This window comes from Ovis aries, chromosome 15, assembly GCF_016772045.2.
Source record: "Ovis aries strain OAR_USU_Benz2616 breed Rambouillet chromosome 15, ARS-UI_Ramb_v3.0, whole genome shotgun sequence".
NCBI lineage: Eukaryota > Metazoa > Chordata > Mammalia > Artiodactyla > Bovidae > Ovis > Ovis aries.
This window is the reverse complement of record NC_056068.1, coordinates 28,898,837-28,916,917: the sequence shown is the minus strand read 5'-3', so window position 1 is coordinate 28,916,917 and position 18,081 is coordinate 28,898,837. Positions and strand designations below refer to the sequence as shown.

The following is an 18,081-nucleotide window of genomic DNA, read 5'->3' as shown; positions in this document are numbered from 1 at the left end:
TTACCTGCAAATGAGAGCTGCTTCAGGCGGGCGTTTGACCGAGCTTCCTGGACTTTGTCTGTCAGGGACTTCCAGGCATCTGTAAGGGAAGTAAGACATTCAGTTAAGTGTCGCTTTGCGATACACCTGCAACTATCACAACACCATTAATTGATTATACTGCAATATAAAATAAGAAGTTTTTTTTTTTTTTAAAGATATTCAGTCAAACATCTCAATACCAATGTAGTAGAAATATCCCCTGCTAAATCAGCTTTATGTCGCTTTCTTAGTTTAAATCTAAAAAAAAAAAAATTTAAACTAAATTTCTTAGTTTAAATCAGTTCAGTGAATAAGAAAGCTGGGAAGGCGTCCCACCCAGCAGGGCTCCTTTCTATTACAAAGGATGCAAAAGCAGTGAGGAGATGCCTATCTTCTGAAAATGACTCACTTCCCTAGAAATGAGGTCCCAAACCTGAATATGTGGTATGAACTCTGCTCCCTGTACCCCTAACCAACACAATATCAGCAATAATGGTTAACCAAGACTGTGGGAAGATCACAACCTCTCGGCTCCTTATAATTAAGGGGTGTAACCAGAAAACCTTCACAATCCCTTCCACCTCTGACTTGAGCCTGTGATCTCTCTTCCCACACTCTGCATGTAATACATCTTATATAGAACTTGCATTATTTTTTTGTTCGCTTTATATATCACATTTTTTAGTCACCCAGGCCTGAATCTTCAGTCATCTTTGACATCTCTCTCTGCCCTCTACATCTAAGCAGTCACAAATGTGTCCGTTCTTCCCTCCCTTCCTTTCCTCTCCCTTCCAGAAGTGGACTTTCTTACCTGACATCTCTACTGCAGCAATACTCTAACTAGTGGCCTCTTGCTTTCTAGTGTCTCCAATCCAATCTGTCATATACGGAGCTGCCCGCATAAATGGTACTCCTACAGATAAAGTGCAGCCCTGACTGAACAGAGCCTGTGCTGTCAGGCCAACCTAATTTAACCCACTCACCTTCAATACTTTCTGCACATATCTGAAAGCCATCATCACTTGAAATTTCAAAAACAAGTCCTTTCTTGGGCTTTTTCTCAGCAATGCTTTCCTTCCGCTTCTGTTCTTGCTGGAGCCAAAGCATCAGTGGAGAGCTGAAATTACTTTCTTCTTCTTCCGCCGTTTTAGGTTCTGTGAGGGAGAAAATGGGGGCCAGAGTGGATGCCACAGCACACACATACTGAGTCCTTTACACATGTCATCTCTAAGCCTAACAACATTTCACAGCTGGCTTTATCATTCCCATTTACAGAAAACACACCTGAGGCTCAAAAGAAGTGGAGCAGCTTGCCTGAGGTTAGAGCTAGAAAATGACAAAAACGAGAATATATACACATATTTTCACATGAAGTTATACTGTCTCTCTAGTGAGTTTCTATAATCATAATCTAACCATTTTACACTAAGTAATTGCCCTCAATAGAGTCAAAGCTAAAAAATAACAATGGTTAACATGTATGAGGCATGCTTCCAGGAATTTTCTGTATTAACTTAGATAAACCTCAGAACAATCCAGTGAGGCAGGTGTCATTATTATCTTAATTTTAAAGGTGAGAAAACTGAGATGGAGAGAGGTCACGGAATCCAAGTTCGTACAGCTAATGTGGTAAAGCTGGGATTTCAACCTACATGGCTCCAGAGTCTGCACTCAGCCACTACCCCTCATACTGCCCACTGACACAGAGACGTATCAATCCCCTCCAGGAATCAGCAAATAAGCAGAATGTGACTACTGCCCAAACCTTATGCCTAAGCATTTTCTCTACCTGGTTTTCTTCTAGGAATCCCCTCAATGGAAAAGGGCAAAGACTTATATCCAGAGCTCTCTAGTCTTGAAGTGACTACTTGTTTATCAATGAAATGCATTAGGACAGATGGAAGTGCTATGGAGATGTATCTGGTGTCATAACCTAAGTCTGGCTATATTATATAACAAGAATGGTTCTCGGTTTTCACTAGTGACAACTAAAGGATGAAGGCAGCTCCTTGTGACTATTTAAGCCACACTGCTGTTATCACAGAGCAGTCGAGTATTTATAGTACAGGTCTTAGTCTGCTGTCCTTTGGTCAATCACTAAGGTTTTTAAAGTTTTGACTTCTTTTTCCTTTAATCTAGACAATCAGTAGGTGGAGAAGGCGACTGTCTTTTAAACACTCAGCTATGTATTCGGCTGTGCGGGGCCTTGGTTGTGACGTGCGGGATCGTTAGCTGCGGCCTGTGAGGTCTTAGCTGCGCCACGTGGTATCTAGCTCCCTGACTAGATACCGACTGAACCAGGGCCCCCTGCATTGAGAGCACGGAGTCTTAACTACCGGTGAAGTCCCAAGGTGATTCCTATAGTGCTTCTGGCTTCGAAAGTTTGATTCTAACATGTTACCTGCCCACATACCTGAATTTTCTTGTTCATGTGCTGGATTCTGTGTTGTCTGAATCTCGGGAAGAGCAGCCACTTGCCTACATGAAAAGAAAACCAAACAGGAGATGCAACGGCAGCGAGTTCTTCAATTCAAAGATAAAAGCTGTCCACATCCACAACCTGCCGTTCGGCTGTCAGTCACACCAGACACGAACCACAGGATGCTCTGTGTACAGCCTGCCGATTGGCCACACCACCACACTACTGCATGACACACAATGCCAACTATCTTTAGAGAGAGCCTTCCCCAAACACTGACATTAAGTTTCTGCTTTTGGAATTGTAGATTGTGTTCTTGAAATTCTTCTCATACCCTTAAGTGTCAGAAAAAAAGAAAAAAGACACTTGTTAGAAGCAGTTCTGGAGTTGCTTAAGTGAGCTAGCTGGTTTAATTAAAAACAAAGGCAGGCTGCATGAGCCAGTAATCCACACCAATTTTCACTTTTTAAAATGAAATAAATTGTGCAAACAATCCAGATGGAGATCAACAGGAGACTAGCTAAATTACTGTAGCGTCTACACAGTGGACCTGGAGGCAGTCATTAAATGAAGTGGCACAGAAATATATACACAATACAATAGGCGAAGCAAACAAGTAGCGAATGGTGCATACAGCATTATTCATTTTATGTAAAAAAGGTATATACATATTCATACATACACCCTGTAAATCAATATGCCCAGAAATGTCGGCATGAATGAAAACAAACTACAAGCAATGATTACCTCTAGGCAATAAACTGGGAAGAAGGTAAGCAGGATGAATATGGAATCTTTATCTACTATTTAAGTAATTCTGTTTTTTTTTTTACAAGCATGTATTAATTCCATTTAAAAAAAATCAATACAAATCAGGAAGGACTGTATTCTAAAATGAGGTGGACAGAGCTGAGGGTTTCATCTTAAGGAACTAAGTTTTGTACTCACGCTGCAGGCTGCCCACATTCCTTCTGTGGTGACTGTTCCACACTAGCTGTATCCTGCTGCTCAGCCTCTGCTCCTGGAGTCCTGGAACAGAATCGTTTGGATCTTTTCAGGAAAAACAAGAGTAAATATGTACCTAACATGGAGGTCAGTCTAAAGAAATGACTCTAACAGGATCACATAAAATGTATGGGCTGGGAAAACTGACCTGTGGTGATACAGGTCAGCATGTCTAACCAGCCAGTGAGGAGGCACTGATTGAAGGGAGGGCACCAGGGCCTTCTGGAACACTAGGACTATTTTATATTATGAGCGAAATGGCAGCCTTGTGGGTGCATACCTGGGTAAAAATTCACTTGTGTACTTTACATATATTTTAATGATAATGTTTCAGAAAAGGACACCAGGAGGATCTCCAGCAGGTGGTTTTGCCCTCCAGACAGGAATAATCATCGCTTCGTCTCCTAACTGAGCCTCAGCAAAAAGAAACATGAGCCAACAGCAGCACTGTTCTAAATCAGAGCAGAGAGTGATTAAAGATGTGGTTCTGTTCACGGGACAAACTGCCACGAATGGAACTAAATATCACTCTATAAACTACCACTGTGAGAAAGAGAAAAAAAAATCAAAGCCCAGAAAACCTGAGTAATGCAACTTGGGCAGAGGCGTGTCCCTCCCAGAAGACCACTTCAACAGCCTCTAAGCCAAAGCATGAAACCCCTCGACCCCACGGAGCCGAGGTCTGCATCTCTCACCCTGTGACTGAGGTCTGGGGTGTCGTGTTGGCTTCTTGGTCTGGAATGTGTGCTTCAGAAGAACTGGTCCGCAAGTGGGAAACTTTGTGCTTCTTGCCACTCCCTTTGTCCAAAGGCAGCTGAATCCGTTTGATTTTTGGTTTGGGTTTCGTGGGCCCTGGCACTGAGGGACTCGCTGACCGCTGTCCGGAGGATGGGGAACCCCCTGGAGAGGCTGAGCTGGCTTGCATAGCTGAGGGTAAAGCCTTGTTCTGCTCTAGGCCCACGGGATTAGGAGCATCTATGGTCTGGGTAAAGCTGGATCCCTGGGACCCTGGAGCAGAATCAAGATCCCGTTGGGAAGAGAGAACCCCGGTTTTGCTGGCGAGGAGCTGGTTCACATGGTGAAGCTGATAGTGTTCTTCCGCTTCCCCAGAAGGCGAAGCAGCTGTGACACCCGCAGTCTGGGTAGAGGGGAGCACACAGATGCTGGGTGCAGCTGTCATCGCGCCCGTGGAGGGAGTCTGTGACGTCCCCAGTGGTGGAAACATTCCTGAACTTGGCGGTAAAGCCACAGGCTGGTCTTGAATCCCCAGGCTCTGCTGGCTGGCTTTGATTAGAAGATTGCTTATGGAGCCGATATCCGGGGTACCCAGCAACCTAGGGTTGGTTAATGCGACATGTCCTGGAACAGATGCGCTACTTGTGGGGGCGGTGGTAGTTTGCATGGATACAACGTTCAGGACGGAGGAACCGGAGGCCAGGCCAGACACGGGCCCTGTCGTGAGGTGGCTGGTATCCTGGCTTATGGTGGCAGTGCCTGCCGCCGGGGTAGCGGTCCCCCCCACACTCTGCGGTAACAGGGGTGCCTGTTCAAAATACATAATGCCAGATTTAGACCTTTTTATGATGTTGGGGACAGTTCGGTGAGATGAAGTATTCAGTGACCCCAAGTCTAAGAGATTGGGATGATTTGGAAGTTGGGAGGGAGTGAAGTTAATCAGTGTCATGTTGGAAACCACGTCCGAAGGGGCAATGTTGGAAGGAGTACTAGAGGGGGCAAGTTTCTTATTCTTTCGGGTCTGCAGGCGAGATATGGGTCTTTTCTTGAGTCCAGAGGATGGAGTGGCTACCGTGGTACTGAGGTCTGTCCTCTGGCTGGCTTCTGAAACCAAAAGCTGGGGGTCTGGAGAAGGCTGGACCCCGATGAGTAGGCCTGAAGGACTGCTGATGTTGGGGGGGAAGCTACTCTGAGTAGCGGCAGGGAAGGAATGTAAGTGCTGGTGATGAGGCATGGGGAGCAAGCCTTTGGCAGCAGGAGGGAACAAAGACTGAGAGGCTGGCAGGTTTGGGTTGAGTCCTGTGGTGAGGGTGAGACCACTCCCCATGGGGCCCAACACGGATGTGTTTGTCTCCATCACACTGGGTGCTGAACTTACAGATGAGGTCAGCTGGATTTTCTGGGTCACTCCATTCGGAAGGGTTTGGAGGACGTAGAGTGGCTGCATGTTCTGGTTAACAACAATGAGTTTCTCGGTGGCTGGCTTCAGGTGGGGCGGAGTGGTCTGGACAGCGGCATTGGAAATCTGAGACGGGCCAGGGCTGTCAGTGGAGTTGGGCGCGTATTTCTGATTCTGGATGGGAACAGTAGGGGAAACGGGTACCTGAAGGCCAGGGGTGCTGCTGTTTCTAGTTAAGTCCTGATTGTTGCCATGACCTTGCTCCACGGAACCACAGGGAGGGCTGGAGATGTGGTCTGCATCCATGTGACCTTGGATAAAGTGGTCAGGAGTCATGTGGCCCTCGGGACTGGGGTCTACTCCTGGACTCAGCAGGGAGGAGTCGCCTTCAGAGGAGGCTTTTTCTGTGATGGTTACTCTCTTCTCTCCTGAGTCTGAGATCACGGCTAGCCTACTGGAGTTCTGGCTAGGGACCGTGGGACTCCGGGTGGTCAGGACGGAGAGATCTGATGGCAGCTCTAAGGGCAACTCAAACTGTTCCTCCGCTGAGATGGAGGAAGAGACACTACTGTCCACAGGCTCCGTCGTCGGCAACTGCTGGGAAAACACTTCAAAAAGACCCATGTCTTTTTCACGATTGCTGTCAAGACCCAAGCCTTCACCAAGGTTGAGAAGTTCTGACGAAGAGGACTCTGGGCTCTCACCCAAAGCCTGCATGGACGGAGTATTCTTCAGGACAAAGTCCATAATGTCCGAGGGCAGGATGTTCCCACAGTCGTCACTGTTGTTGTTATCAGAATCTGACTTCAGGAGCTCAGTGTTATAGGTGTCCAGTAAGTTTTTATCTGAAGGGGTGCTTGTGTGGACCCTGCGGCTTGACTCCAACGAGCTGAGCTGAGCCTCCAAGGAATCCTGTCCCTGTGCTTTCACTCTGCTCACGGAGTGGCAGTTATCCATCTTTGGCTCATTCTTGTGGCCAACTGAGCTCTTAATGACATGTTCCTTTTCCCCAGCATCTTCAGGCCGATCCATCTTCAAGTTCTCTGTTCCGTTTTCTTTACTGTTTCTTTTTGGAATCTGGCTGCTCTTCCGAGTTGTGGCTGTGACGCTGGTATCGCTCTCTGTCCCATCGTCAATGCCATCCAACTGTGAGATTTTTGGAAGATCACACTGTTCTTCCTCCCGAAATAAATTATGCGGTGTCAGCCGTTCCTCTCCACCTGAAGAAATCACTGTCCTAGAGAAGTTGTAATAGTATAAGTCGTCTTCGTCTGAAGTACTCAGGTCGTCCGCCCCGTCTACCTGTCCTTCAGCGGACCTCTTGCCTCGCTTCTTCCCCGTTGAGCTGCTGTAAAATGGAATGTCTTCTTCGCCATAGGACCTTACTCCATAGAGTGGGGTGAGCCCAAAGAACATGTTAGAGCGTGCCCGGGCACTGCGACGGGGGTATCTCCTCTTGAAAGAGCCATCTTCCTGAGGTTTGGGGCCATCTGGAAGCATCAGGTTTCTGTCCTGTACTGGAAGATTCTGATAGTTGTTACTTTGAGAATCCTGGGATGAGGTATTATTGGGGCTTGGTTGGGCCGCAGGACCATCTCCTGGGCTTTCTGAGGCGGAAACCGGTTCTGTTGGAGACACAGACTCTATCTGCAAAGGGGAAACGGGACTACTTTCTTTCAGGGTGTTCTTGGACTGACCCTCACTCTCCATTTTTAGAGGTGTCAGTGTTACTTTAACTGTGCGTTTCCGGGGCGTCTGTAATTCCTTTGCAGACCCTTCCACTTGCATGGATGGAGCTTTGGGGACTCCTGGAATAGGATGGATTTTGTCCCCAGTCTTCTCAGAAGAAACATTATTACATGATCGTTGCCCCATGAAATCAGGAGTCAACACTTCATCAACAAACTCTGGCTTTAGATGTCCTTCCTCACCGGTTGCCACCTGACCAGGTTCCAAGAAAGGTTTACTGGAATGCTTTTCTTTGAAAGTTTCTTTACAAGATTTTTTCCCTTTCTGTCTCCTATCTCTGGAGCTGGCTCCCACGTGTTCATTGATAATGGATGATCTGCTGCTCACTCCAGACAGCTTCAAGGTTTTGACTTCAGCATCTTCATCGGGATTGAGGTTTGCTGACTGGTTGCCATTTGTCTGTTGGTCTCGCTCGTTTCTCTGCCCTCTCAAATGGAGTGGTGGGAAGGGGAGGCCCTCTTTAGAAGAAAATGGCACTGAAGAAAGGTCAGCAAAAGTGCCTATTTTATTAACATTTAATTCTCCAGCTGTTGCATTATGAACCTGTGGGGCCAGTTTTGGAATGCCAGGGTAACCAACATTATGCGCCGATCCCTCTGAGTTCTTGGAACTCGGCATTTTGGTCTTCTCTCCCTTCAAAGAGGAGCTCTTGGATGTCAAGTCTGAAGCATTGGAATGCTTCATTTCGAAAGATGAAGAGCCATCCAAGTGACTGGTTTTAGCGCCCACAGTAACCGCTGTCCTTTGCAAATTTGAAGAGGTGGGAGTGTTCTGCCCTAAATTAGCATTAGAATTCAGTGGCCCTAAGACATGATCGACCGCTTTGGCACTTGACTCCAGATCCGCAGTGGCCCCTGTGGTGGAGACAGAGGAGACACTGTTCCTGGAGTAAGTGCTCCCAGTTCTCATCGGAGACATTATCCGGAGCTTAGACCGCTGGGGTGACAAGGAAGAAGTACTGTGACGCCTGGAGCCAATGCTTCGAAGTCCAGAGGAGAGTAAAGGGTCACCCACTGTGACTATTTCATGAGTGGTTGGGGTAGGGCTTCCTAAATGAAAGAGAAAAAGTAACAAAATCTATTACAGATAGGATAAACGTGTTGTAGTCTCTGGTTTCAATGACTTGGCTATGTATGTTAACAGGTAACAGAAAATCAACATTTTCAATTGGCAAACGTCATTAAGATAAAGCTGCCTGAAAGAATTACAAACTAATCTTGAGCTGACCTTGCTGGGCTGAGTAGGCCAGTGAAGTCCTTTACCTGCAGAAGGCAGCGGTCGACAGCCAGGAGATCTCTGCGCTGGAGAATAGCTGGGTGTTCGAATCCTAGGGACCTTTGAGATGACGTGATAGAAACAGGAACCAGAGGTTTGGGAATGAGGAGGTCGATCTGGTGATGGAGGACTTACAATTTCTGCTGTGTTTTGACTTTCCTTGGGTGAAATTTCTGTGGCAAGAAATAAAAACTCTTACTAAAAAAGTTTAATTAAAAAATATAGGTGACAGGCTGCTCAACAGGTTCGCTGTCGGCGGCCTGACGACGAAGCAGGCACGGCGGCAACGGCGGCTACCGAGCAGGTCTCCCGGCATCCGCCCGCGCCCGCGCCGCTGGTGCTGAGGGGCGCAGGGTCGCGCTAATTAAAAAAAAAAAAAAAAAATCAAACAAATGAGCCAAGAAAAATCCAGCTATCAGATAAATACCAAAACAGAAACAAATGCCACCTTACAAAGTAATGCCTTTTCCCTACCCTTCAATCACAGTATTCCTCCAAATCAAATTCAACTCCCAACTTTTTTGCAAACAAAATGAAAAGACAATCCTCAGAATGGGAGAAAATATTTCCAAATGAAGCAAGGCATTAATCTCCAAAATACACAAACAGTTCATGCTGCTCAGTATCAAAACAAACAAACAGTGAAAAAATGGGCAGAAGACCTCAACAGGCATTTCTCCAAAGATGACATACAGATGGCAAACACACACATGAAAAGATGCTCAACATCACTAACCATCAGAGAAATTCAAATCAAAACTACAATGAGATATCACCTCACACTGGTCATAAGAGCTATCATCAAAAAATCTACAAACAATAAATGCTGGAGAGGATATGGAGAAAAGGGAACATTCCTACACTGTTGGTAGGAATATAAATTGGTATAGCCGTGATGGAGAACAGTACAGAGGTTCCTCAAAGAAACAAAAAACAGAACTACCATATGACCCAGCAATTCCACTCCTGGGCATATACCTGATAAAAACCATAATTCAAAAAGATACATGCACCAGTGTTCATTAAAGCACTATTTACAATAGTCAGGATACGGAAGCCACCTAAGTATCCACCAACAGAAGAACAGATAAAGAAGATATAGTACTTATATACAATGGGACATTACTCAGCCATTAAAATGGGATGAAACATTACCACTTACAGAGACGTGGATAGACCTAGAGACCCTCATACAAAGTGAAGTAAGTCAGAAAGAGAAAAACAAATACTGTATCACTTATATGTGGAATCTAGAAAAATGGTACAAATAAATTTATTTGCAAAGCAGAAATAGAGACACAGAGGTAGAGAACAAACCAAAGCGGGAAGGGCATGGGATGAATTGGGAAATTGGGATTGACATATATATACTACTATATATAAAAGAGATAACTAATAAAAACCTACTGTATAACACAGGAACTCTACTTAATGCTCTGTGGTGATCTAAATAGGAAGGAAATCTAAAAAAAGATGGGGGATATATGTATACCTATAACTGATTTCACTTTCACGTAAGGCAGAAACTAATACAATATTATAAAGCAATTACATTCCAATAAAACATTTTTTATAAAGAGTAACCTGCAAAAGATGGTGGACTGTGAGCGATGGTCCTGTTTTCGTCATGTTCAACAGTGCTGTTGATATCTGGCTCTACCACTGGAGGACGGCATTCAACGATCTTGCATGTGTACACACAGCGCTTGCGGGCATCCGTGGTGCTCCAGTACACCCGAGAACACCTGCACACAGATGGTGCCGATCACCGTCAGTGAGAGGACAGAAGCAGATACTGAGTCTGTCAAAACCTCTTCTCAGCCAAGGTTCCCTGGCCTCCTTGAGTTACAGAATTTAGCTTTCTTTCATGGATTCTTATTAGAGAGTCCCCTAGTTAGGGTTTTCTGAGTTTTTTTAAGTTCTTGATTTTTTTCCTGGCCCCTTGAAAACAGCATCAAATCTTTTACTGTGTTGTAAGCAGGGGAAAAATTAGTAAAATATCCTAAAATGCAAAGAAAAAAACCCACTAACTATTACAAGACATAGTTATGGACCTTTAGGAAGGGATAACTGGCCCACAATGTATACAAAGTGAGGAAAGATCACACCTGATATGTTTCCTTTGCAAAAAAAGTCCCATAACACAAGAGAAATGTAACTGCTTTAAATCAGCTAGATGCTGGTGGACCCTAGCGCTTTACACAAAGGGCTGTCAGCTAGATGTGGAGGAGAGAGTGTTGCCAGAACTGAAATGCAGAATAAACTGGCATATATATAGAAAAAATGAGACTCCAAAGCAGAAGAGAGAGAAAGGAATTTTAAATTTATAATGCCAGTTTGCTAGAAGTTTAAACAATTTGCTGCCTATGGGAGATTATAAATTCTTACTGGAAAATCTGATCATTATTGTGGGGGTTTATAGTTTCAGAAGGACCGATAAAATGTAAAATGTAAAAGGAGGACAGAGGCATAAGATGTTTGATGCCTGACAACAAACTGGACTTATGAACTGAAGTGAATGGAATTTAGCGGTTTCTTAAAAAAGACTGACCTGGTATTTTTTAGGTTTTATTTGGAAATGATTCTGAAATTATGTCAACAGTTCTTTCCTTCTACAATTGGATCTAGCTGACATAAAACGATACCTGAGCCTCAATCTACGAGATGTTGCAAAACGAAAAAAAAAGCAATTACTTAAAAGCTGCTAACAAGTATGGCTCTACATCAAATGACCCACTCACTGCCTCAGGGTGTTCATGTGGTTGGGCTGCTGTCTTCTCTCCAGAGTTACTTACTGATATCCAATAGGAAAGAGCTTATCCTCACAGTCAGAGAGATCATTCAGAATCCCTAAGCAGTCAATTGTCATGGAGCCTGAGTAAGGAAAGAAGAACTGATTAGAGGTGACTATGAGAAGGCCCACTTTGTAACTGAAGACTTAGGTACCTCAGTGATACAGCCAGCCTCCCCAGCAACCAAGGCCCATGTCCTACCAATCATCATGTGGATATTTTCCGGTTCTAATCCATTTAGAAACTTCCTTCTCAAGCTGATTCCTTCAAAGTCCACAAAAACTCTTCTAAAAACTTCAAATCCATTCTCAGGAACCACCTTAAATGAAAGGCCAGGGTAGCTGTTAGGCTCTCCCTTACATTCTCGGGATATTGACTCAGCAGGAAAGACAAGGCGTATCTCTAAATCACTCTTCTGTTTCCCTAGCAGGGCCTTTGATAATTGTCCCAAGAGGAGGTGATTCTAGGAGCACCTAGTAGGAAGGTGTAATACAGCTCACCACCTTGCTATTAATATCTTCAGCCTCTTTTCCCAGATAATTTAGAAAGCAACTAAAGCTCACCTCGCCTTTGATCAAATCCCGATGTCGCTGACAATACACTTTTTTATCATCCAGAAACACACAGTTCTTGGCTCGGGAACACATGAAGTGATAGTTGCTGGTGCAGGATGTGAGGCAGCAACCCACAGTGGCTCCTGGCTTTTGGCAGAATTCACATCTCTAACAACCCAAAAAGAACAGAGTCTGAGTCAGACTTTCAGATGTTTTAGCCGTTCTCCATCTTCTCTACAGAGTCACCCCATTTTGGGTTTCCCACAGTTCATTGTTATTGTAATCTGCTGAATTACAGAGAAGTGGTATGAGCCATAAAGACTCCTCCACAAATCCTTTCTTTCCCACAGCCCATGGGGCCTAGAATGATTAAATTTAAATATGATGATTTACTTTAGAACTTGGATCAAAACAGGTTTTCCTAAGATGCACAACTGATTCTGAGAAAACGAAACTTTGAACATCATTGTTAAAAAAATCATCTTGGAAGGAAGCTATTATATCCAAAAGAACTTAGTTCTAGAATGATTATACTAGTCAGAAACATAGTGGTTGTTAATTAGTAGGCTTAATTGATGAATTTATATGATGCAAAGATTTTCTTCAGCCAGGCTGTATGTTGCCACTTCATTCTGTCACAATCACAAACTGGGCTCCTCTCCAGGGAAGACTTTTGCTCTGTGCTCTCCACATATTTCACTTACGTTTCTTATGCACGTGCTATTTTTGTTGCTTTCTGATAATCCTTCATTTTCTCCCCTCCTTCAAAACACAGCTTTAAAAATTCTACTCCTTCATGGCCTTTTCTGATTACTCTCAGCTGCTACTAATCATTTTCTACAGCCCTTCTTTGTATATGTACTTTATGGGTTTATCTTAAGGAGCCTCAGAGTGCTGATTCAACTGGAACCTTTGAGGTCATTTTGTCTAAACCACTTAAATGGATACCTTTCCTGAGCATCTGAATTATCTCTCTAACCAGATAAGACTATTTCCTATTTCTTTTGCACCCATCCTCCAAGGGTCAGAATAGCAATCTGCCTACAATGCACACCAATATTTGCTGCTGGCTAAACCATTCTGAAGGAACCAAGAGAAACATCAGTAAGGCAGCACTGAGCCTCAGAAAGAACATCTGGAAACTGAAAGGGAGTCTTTTCCATGACATTCACCCACAAGTTCTTACCAGCTGCTTGCCCCTGATCACAGCCATATGCACATTCTTTAGTGATCCATCATCATCTTCAAACACTTCTGCTGACCACAAAGCACAATTTACATGTGTCCATTCGTTTTGGCCAATGTAAAGCAAACGGCCAGCATCCTGTGAAACAAAGAGATTTCCTTTTTTTAAAAAAGAATGTAACATCAAATAGGGTTTTCCTTGGTATTGGCTTTACCTGAGTCAGGATAACTTCAGTAAATCAATTCAAATTTTTTAACTCAGGGGTGCAAACAAAAATCACAATTAGAAGTTTCTTTCTTTTCACTTTTCAACTCTTTACCTTTTCCATAGACTGGAAATATTTTATAAACATAAACAATTAAAAAATAAGCAATGTGTTAAGTTTATAGAAGTGCCCACTGACTTCTTTAAAAACCATTTTTCAAAGCCAGTTCTCTCAGCTTGCATTAAAAATGTTTTTTTAAAAAATTATAAGCTTACTATGTGCCAGGCAGGCCCTACAAAAGGCTTTACATACATTATTTCCTTTAATCTTCATAACCATTCTGAGGTAAGAATTACTATCCTTATTTAAAAAATGAAACTGAGGGTCAGAGGTTAAGCTCCTTGCCAAGGTCAACAAGTAGGCAGCCAAGCACAGAAGTGAATCCAGGCAATCTGTCAGAACTAGGAATGTTAGCCATACTGCTAACTACATTAGACATAGCTATTTAATGTGCAACTTCTATTTTATTGACTCTCATAAAAGTCTTTTTTGAGAAACTGCCTATAGACATTTATGAGAAATCAGCATATTAATATAAGGTAAGTCATCTTTTAAATCAACTAAATCAGCTATAGAAAAAAATCCCAAGTACCACAGACTAAGTGACAAATATTCATTTTATTCATTAAATAAAAAGTCTAAACTGGTCACCAAGTTTAGACAGAAATAGTTCATCATGGGTTAGTCTGTTAAGCACAACTCCGTGCACCCAGGTACTTACATTAGCACTGTCGTCACCATAGGTCAAACACAATGCACACTGTCTATTATCTTCTATGCCTGGGGGTGGGTTCAGTTCCGGACTATCTTCTCGACTCCTATCAGTACCTTGGAACCCAAAAGACATCCAGTTAAAACTGTTAACACCATGTCTGATTACCAGTAAAAAAGAAAACAATATAGCTTACATAGTCTATAGCCTATAAAACACTTTCAAAGTAATGCTATCTTACTATCTGCTTTCTGTTACATTGCAACAGAAATGAATACAATGAATACATTGTAACAGAAATTGATACTTGTATCAATTGTTTGGTAACATTCCAAGTGAAACAAAAATGATTTCATTACATCTAAGGATCACCTGAAAGTTTTCCAGTATGGAATTAAATTAAATTTAGATTCACAAAGTCAATCATTTGCACTTAGAAATGGATAACATGTCTTCATTTGGTGTCTTACTCAAAACTGGTGGTGTAGGAGGATGCAGAGGAGTTGGTGAGTCTGGTTCTCCGGGCCCTTTAGGTTTGGGAGCTGGAATGATTTTCTTCATTAAAGGAGGCTGCTCAGTGTGGCTGTTTTCCTCTCGCTCCTGCCACTGAGCATAATTATGGTCAAGTGAAGGTGGAAGCACTGCGTTTGGTAACATCCCACTGCTGGAAACAATCGATTCAACAAGTATTTATTGAACTCCTACAGATACCCAAAACTGAACAAAACAGTCAAATTCTTGATATCATCAGGTCTTGAGCCTGTGCAGTACATAAGAACAAATCATAGAATTTGAAAACTGCCTACACAGGACTTTATTATTTTTAAAAATAAAATCCTGATGTATTGTGACTCTTGGTTAAACTTCTAGAAACAAATGATAACCCTGAAAATCAAAAGGATTTACTGGAATAAATAAAAGTTTAAGGTTAAATATGGAGAATCAGAAACTGTTGAGAGCATCATTCGAAGTAAATAAAATAGAACGTTGTTACAATGAGCCCAATCACTAGGATATATATAAATATATAGAACATGTACTGTACATATGCCACAAGTCCCCTAAAATATAACAAATACACAAAGAATAAAAGGGCAACAGATTACAATAAACAGTAAATGTTGTCTCTAAACCAGCAATAAAAAGGCACTGCTTTTTAATCTTCAATAATAAAACCGAGTCTAAAATAAAACCTCAATATAAAAATTTAAGAAAACTCAGATTTCTGATGAGGAGGAAAAAAAGTAATAACTGAATTTACTCACTTGCTTGATACTTTATTCGGCTCCCAAAATCTGGACTTTTTGACACTGAACCATGGAAAAACACGTTCCATTTGCTAACAGAGAAATAAAACAAAATGTAAGCATGTGACCATTCATTTGGAAAGCACGTAAAAACTAACAACTTCACACCAGCTTCTCTGTTGATATAAGGATGATTTCAGGCCACACCAAGATAAAGTCCATCCTCTCTGGGACCTCACCAATCTCCTCCCAAAAAATCAGAGGAACTAATTAAACCAAAATAATTTATACACATGGCAAAGCAAAACACAGACAAGAACAAGTCTGTTCTGTTCCTGGGGTAACAATTCACAGATTAAGTATCAAAGACATGAACTATTAACATCATTCACCCGAATAAAGAAGGACTTGACCATGCTGTTGGCTTTTTTAATCTCTGGCTGCCCTCCATCTGAATTAATGGCTGCTTGAATGATCTTCACGATATCGTCGCTGAACTCCAACTGTATACAAAAACAAAGTATTAATTATTCACAGAATAGTGTGCTCTCAGAATCACTTCCTTTTCCCTCCTAACTCATCCAGCAAAGAGATCCAACAGAAAACGGACACCCTAATTTAATATGGTATCATTTCTCTTTAGTGGAGGCCTCTGGGATTTAGTTCATAGTTAGCTTGCAGCAATCAGGAGATGCCAGACTAAGGCAAGAATGCAAATAAGTCAGCTGTATAATGGTAAGTTATCCACACTGGGCCATGATTTTTCACTTAGACAGAAATGAATAAACAAATGAATGATGGATATGAGACAACAGACGATCATTTCCTACACATTCTTTAAACCATAAAATTAAAAGACTTCTATCTTCAAATAAACATCCAGTGTAAAAAGACACATTATTCAGGTGTATCTCACAAGAGGCAAACCCATTACCTCCACATTAGCATTTCTGCATAAACAGTTTTTTTTATAAAAATAACTTTAAAAGAACTCAGATGAAAGTCAAATAAAAAGACAATATCCTCTCTATCATAACCCATCTTCCAAAACACAGAACTAAAAAACACAGGTATTTTTATTTTTTAATGCTAATAAATTGTCTTTTAGTGCTAACATCCAGCCTTACCTCTAGAAAGACTCAAGGAAGCTAAACTGGCACTGGAAATTTGGGTAGTTTGCTGTAAAGACATACCACAGATGTGTAGTTCCCTTGGTCCATTTTCCTCTTGACTCCTTCCAGATCTAAAGGCTGTTGATCTTCCTGTTTGCTGACCTCAGTGAGCACTGGTGGATCAGGTCCTTCTGGGGAGCTACGGGAAGGTATACTCTCCTCTGTCTCAGGATTTAAGTCCGGAGGTTTGGCAGCCTGTTGTCAGGAAATATGTTTATTTTATCTAACACTGAAAATGAGGTATACCCATGGAAATTCTATTTTAAAAATGAATAGAGACTGGGAAAGCAAAGACATACTTTGCTGACAAAGGTCCGTATAGTCAAAGCTATGGTTTTTCCAGTATTCATGTACGGATCTGAGAGGTGAACCACAAAGAAGGGTGAGCACCGAAGAACTGATGCTTTTGACTTGTGGCGCTGGGTAAGACTCTTCAAAGTCCCTCAGACAGCAAGGAGATCAAACCAGTCAATCCTAAAGGAATCAACCCTGAATATTCATTGGAGGACTGATGCTGAAGCTCGAATACTTTGGCCACCTGATGTGAAAAGTTGACTCATCGGAAAAGACCCTGACTCTGGGAGATTGAAGGCCAAAGGAGAAGGAGGTGGCGGAGGGCAAGATGGTTAGATAGCATCCACTGACTCAATGGACATGAATTTGAGCAAACTCCAGGAGACAGTGAAGGACAGAGAAGCCAGGTATGCTGCAGTCCATGGGGTGGCAAAGAGTCAGACACGATTTAGCAGTTGAACACCAACTGGATGATGCATATTATAAAAACCCAAAGAACTTGAAAGTAATCAGAGATTTCTCAAACAATAGAAAAGGAAAGTTAAAATGAGCCAGCTATCTAATAGCTTGGCTAGGCTAACGTAGGGGCTTTGCTTGGTAACTCCCAACCTAGTATGAAGAAACAGAAACCGTCTAATTCCTTTTGAGTAAGACAGCAACTAACTTCCTATTTAAAAAATAGACTTTATTAAAAGATAAAGCAGGATTTCCCTGGTGGCTTGGTGGTAAAGAATCCACCTGCCAATGCAGGAGACACGGGTTCAATCCATGGACTGGGAAGATCCTACACGCCATGCAGCAACTAAGCCTATGCGCAACTACTGAGCCTGCGTTCTAGAATGGAAAGCCACGACTACTGAGCCCACGTGCTGCAGCTACCGAAACCTGCCCGCTTAGAGGCAGAGCCCGTGCGCCACCATAAGAGAAGCCAATTCAATGAGAGGCCTGTGCATTGCAACTAGTGAGCAGCCCGTTTGCTACAATCACAGAAAAGCCCATGAAGCAGTAAAGACCTAGCAGAGTCAACAATAAATAAATACATAAAATTATTTTTAAGAAAGAGAGAGCAGCGGCTTAGCTCTGAGTTAAAGTTAGCTATGTGGTTCTTCCAACATTATACCTGTGTTCCCAATGACAAATTTATGTATAATTCATGACTTGAATGGACAAAACGTACTGATTTTCAAATTGTGTCCTGAGGAGACCTGGAACTGTCCAGGGCCTCTGGCCCCACTACCACCCTCGTAGATCAGGCC

At 42.6% G+C, this 18,081-nt stretch overlaps 1 protein-coding gene across 6 annotated transcripts in view; it reads right to left on the bottom strand.

Moving 5' to 3' along the window:
- Positions 1–18,081, bottom strand: part of KMT2A (lysine methyltransferase 2A) — a 77,842-nt gene that overhangs the window by 12,740 nt on the left and 47,021 nt on the right. For 4 of the 6 annotated variants that reach the window (XM_060399733.1, XM_060399734.1, XM_060399735.1 and 1 more), the window contains 16 exons: positions 16,553–16,726; positions 15,752–15,862; positions 15,378–15,451; positions 14,583–14,776; positions 14,122–14,228; positions 13,136–13,273; positions 11,959–12,117; positions 11,597–11,714; positions 11,399–11,477; positions 10,188–10,348; positions 8,591–8,776; positions 4,141–8,377; positions 3,389–3,469; positions 2,435–2,499; positions 1,005–1,175; positions 5–79 (listed from right to left, as the gene is read on the bottom strand). In XM_060399733.1, coding sequence (XP_060255716.1) covers positions 5–79; positions 1,005–1,175; positions 2,435–2,499; positions 3,389–3,469; positions 4,141–8,377; positions 8,591–8,776; positions 10,188–10,348; positions 11,399–11,477; positions 11,597–11,714; positions 11,959–12,117; positions 13,136–13,273; positions 14,122–14,228; positions 14,583–14,776; positions 15,378–15,451; positions 15,752–15,862; positions 16,553–16,726 — 6,130 coding nt within the window. Of the gene's footprint in view, positions 1–4; positions 80–1,004; positions 1,176–1,305; positions 1,348–2,434; positions 2,776–3,388; positions 3,470–4,140; positions 8,378–8,590; positions 8,777–10,187; positions 10,349–11,398; positions 11,478–11,596; positions 11,715–11,958; positions 12,118–13,135; positions 13,274–14,121; positions 14,229–14,582; positions 14,777–15,377; positions 15,452–15,751; positions 15,863–16,552; positions 16,727–18,081 lie in introns of those variants that run through there. The other 2 variants (XM_060399737.1, XM_060399738.1) reach the window with 2 other exon arrangements.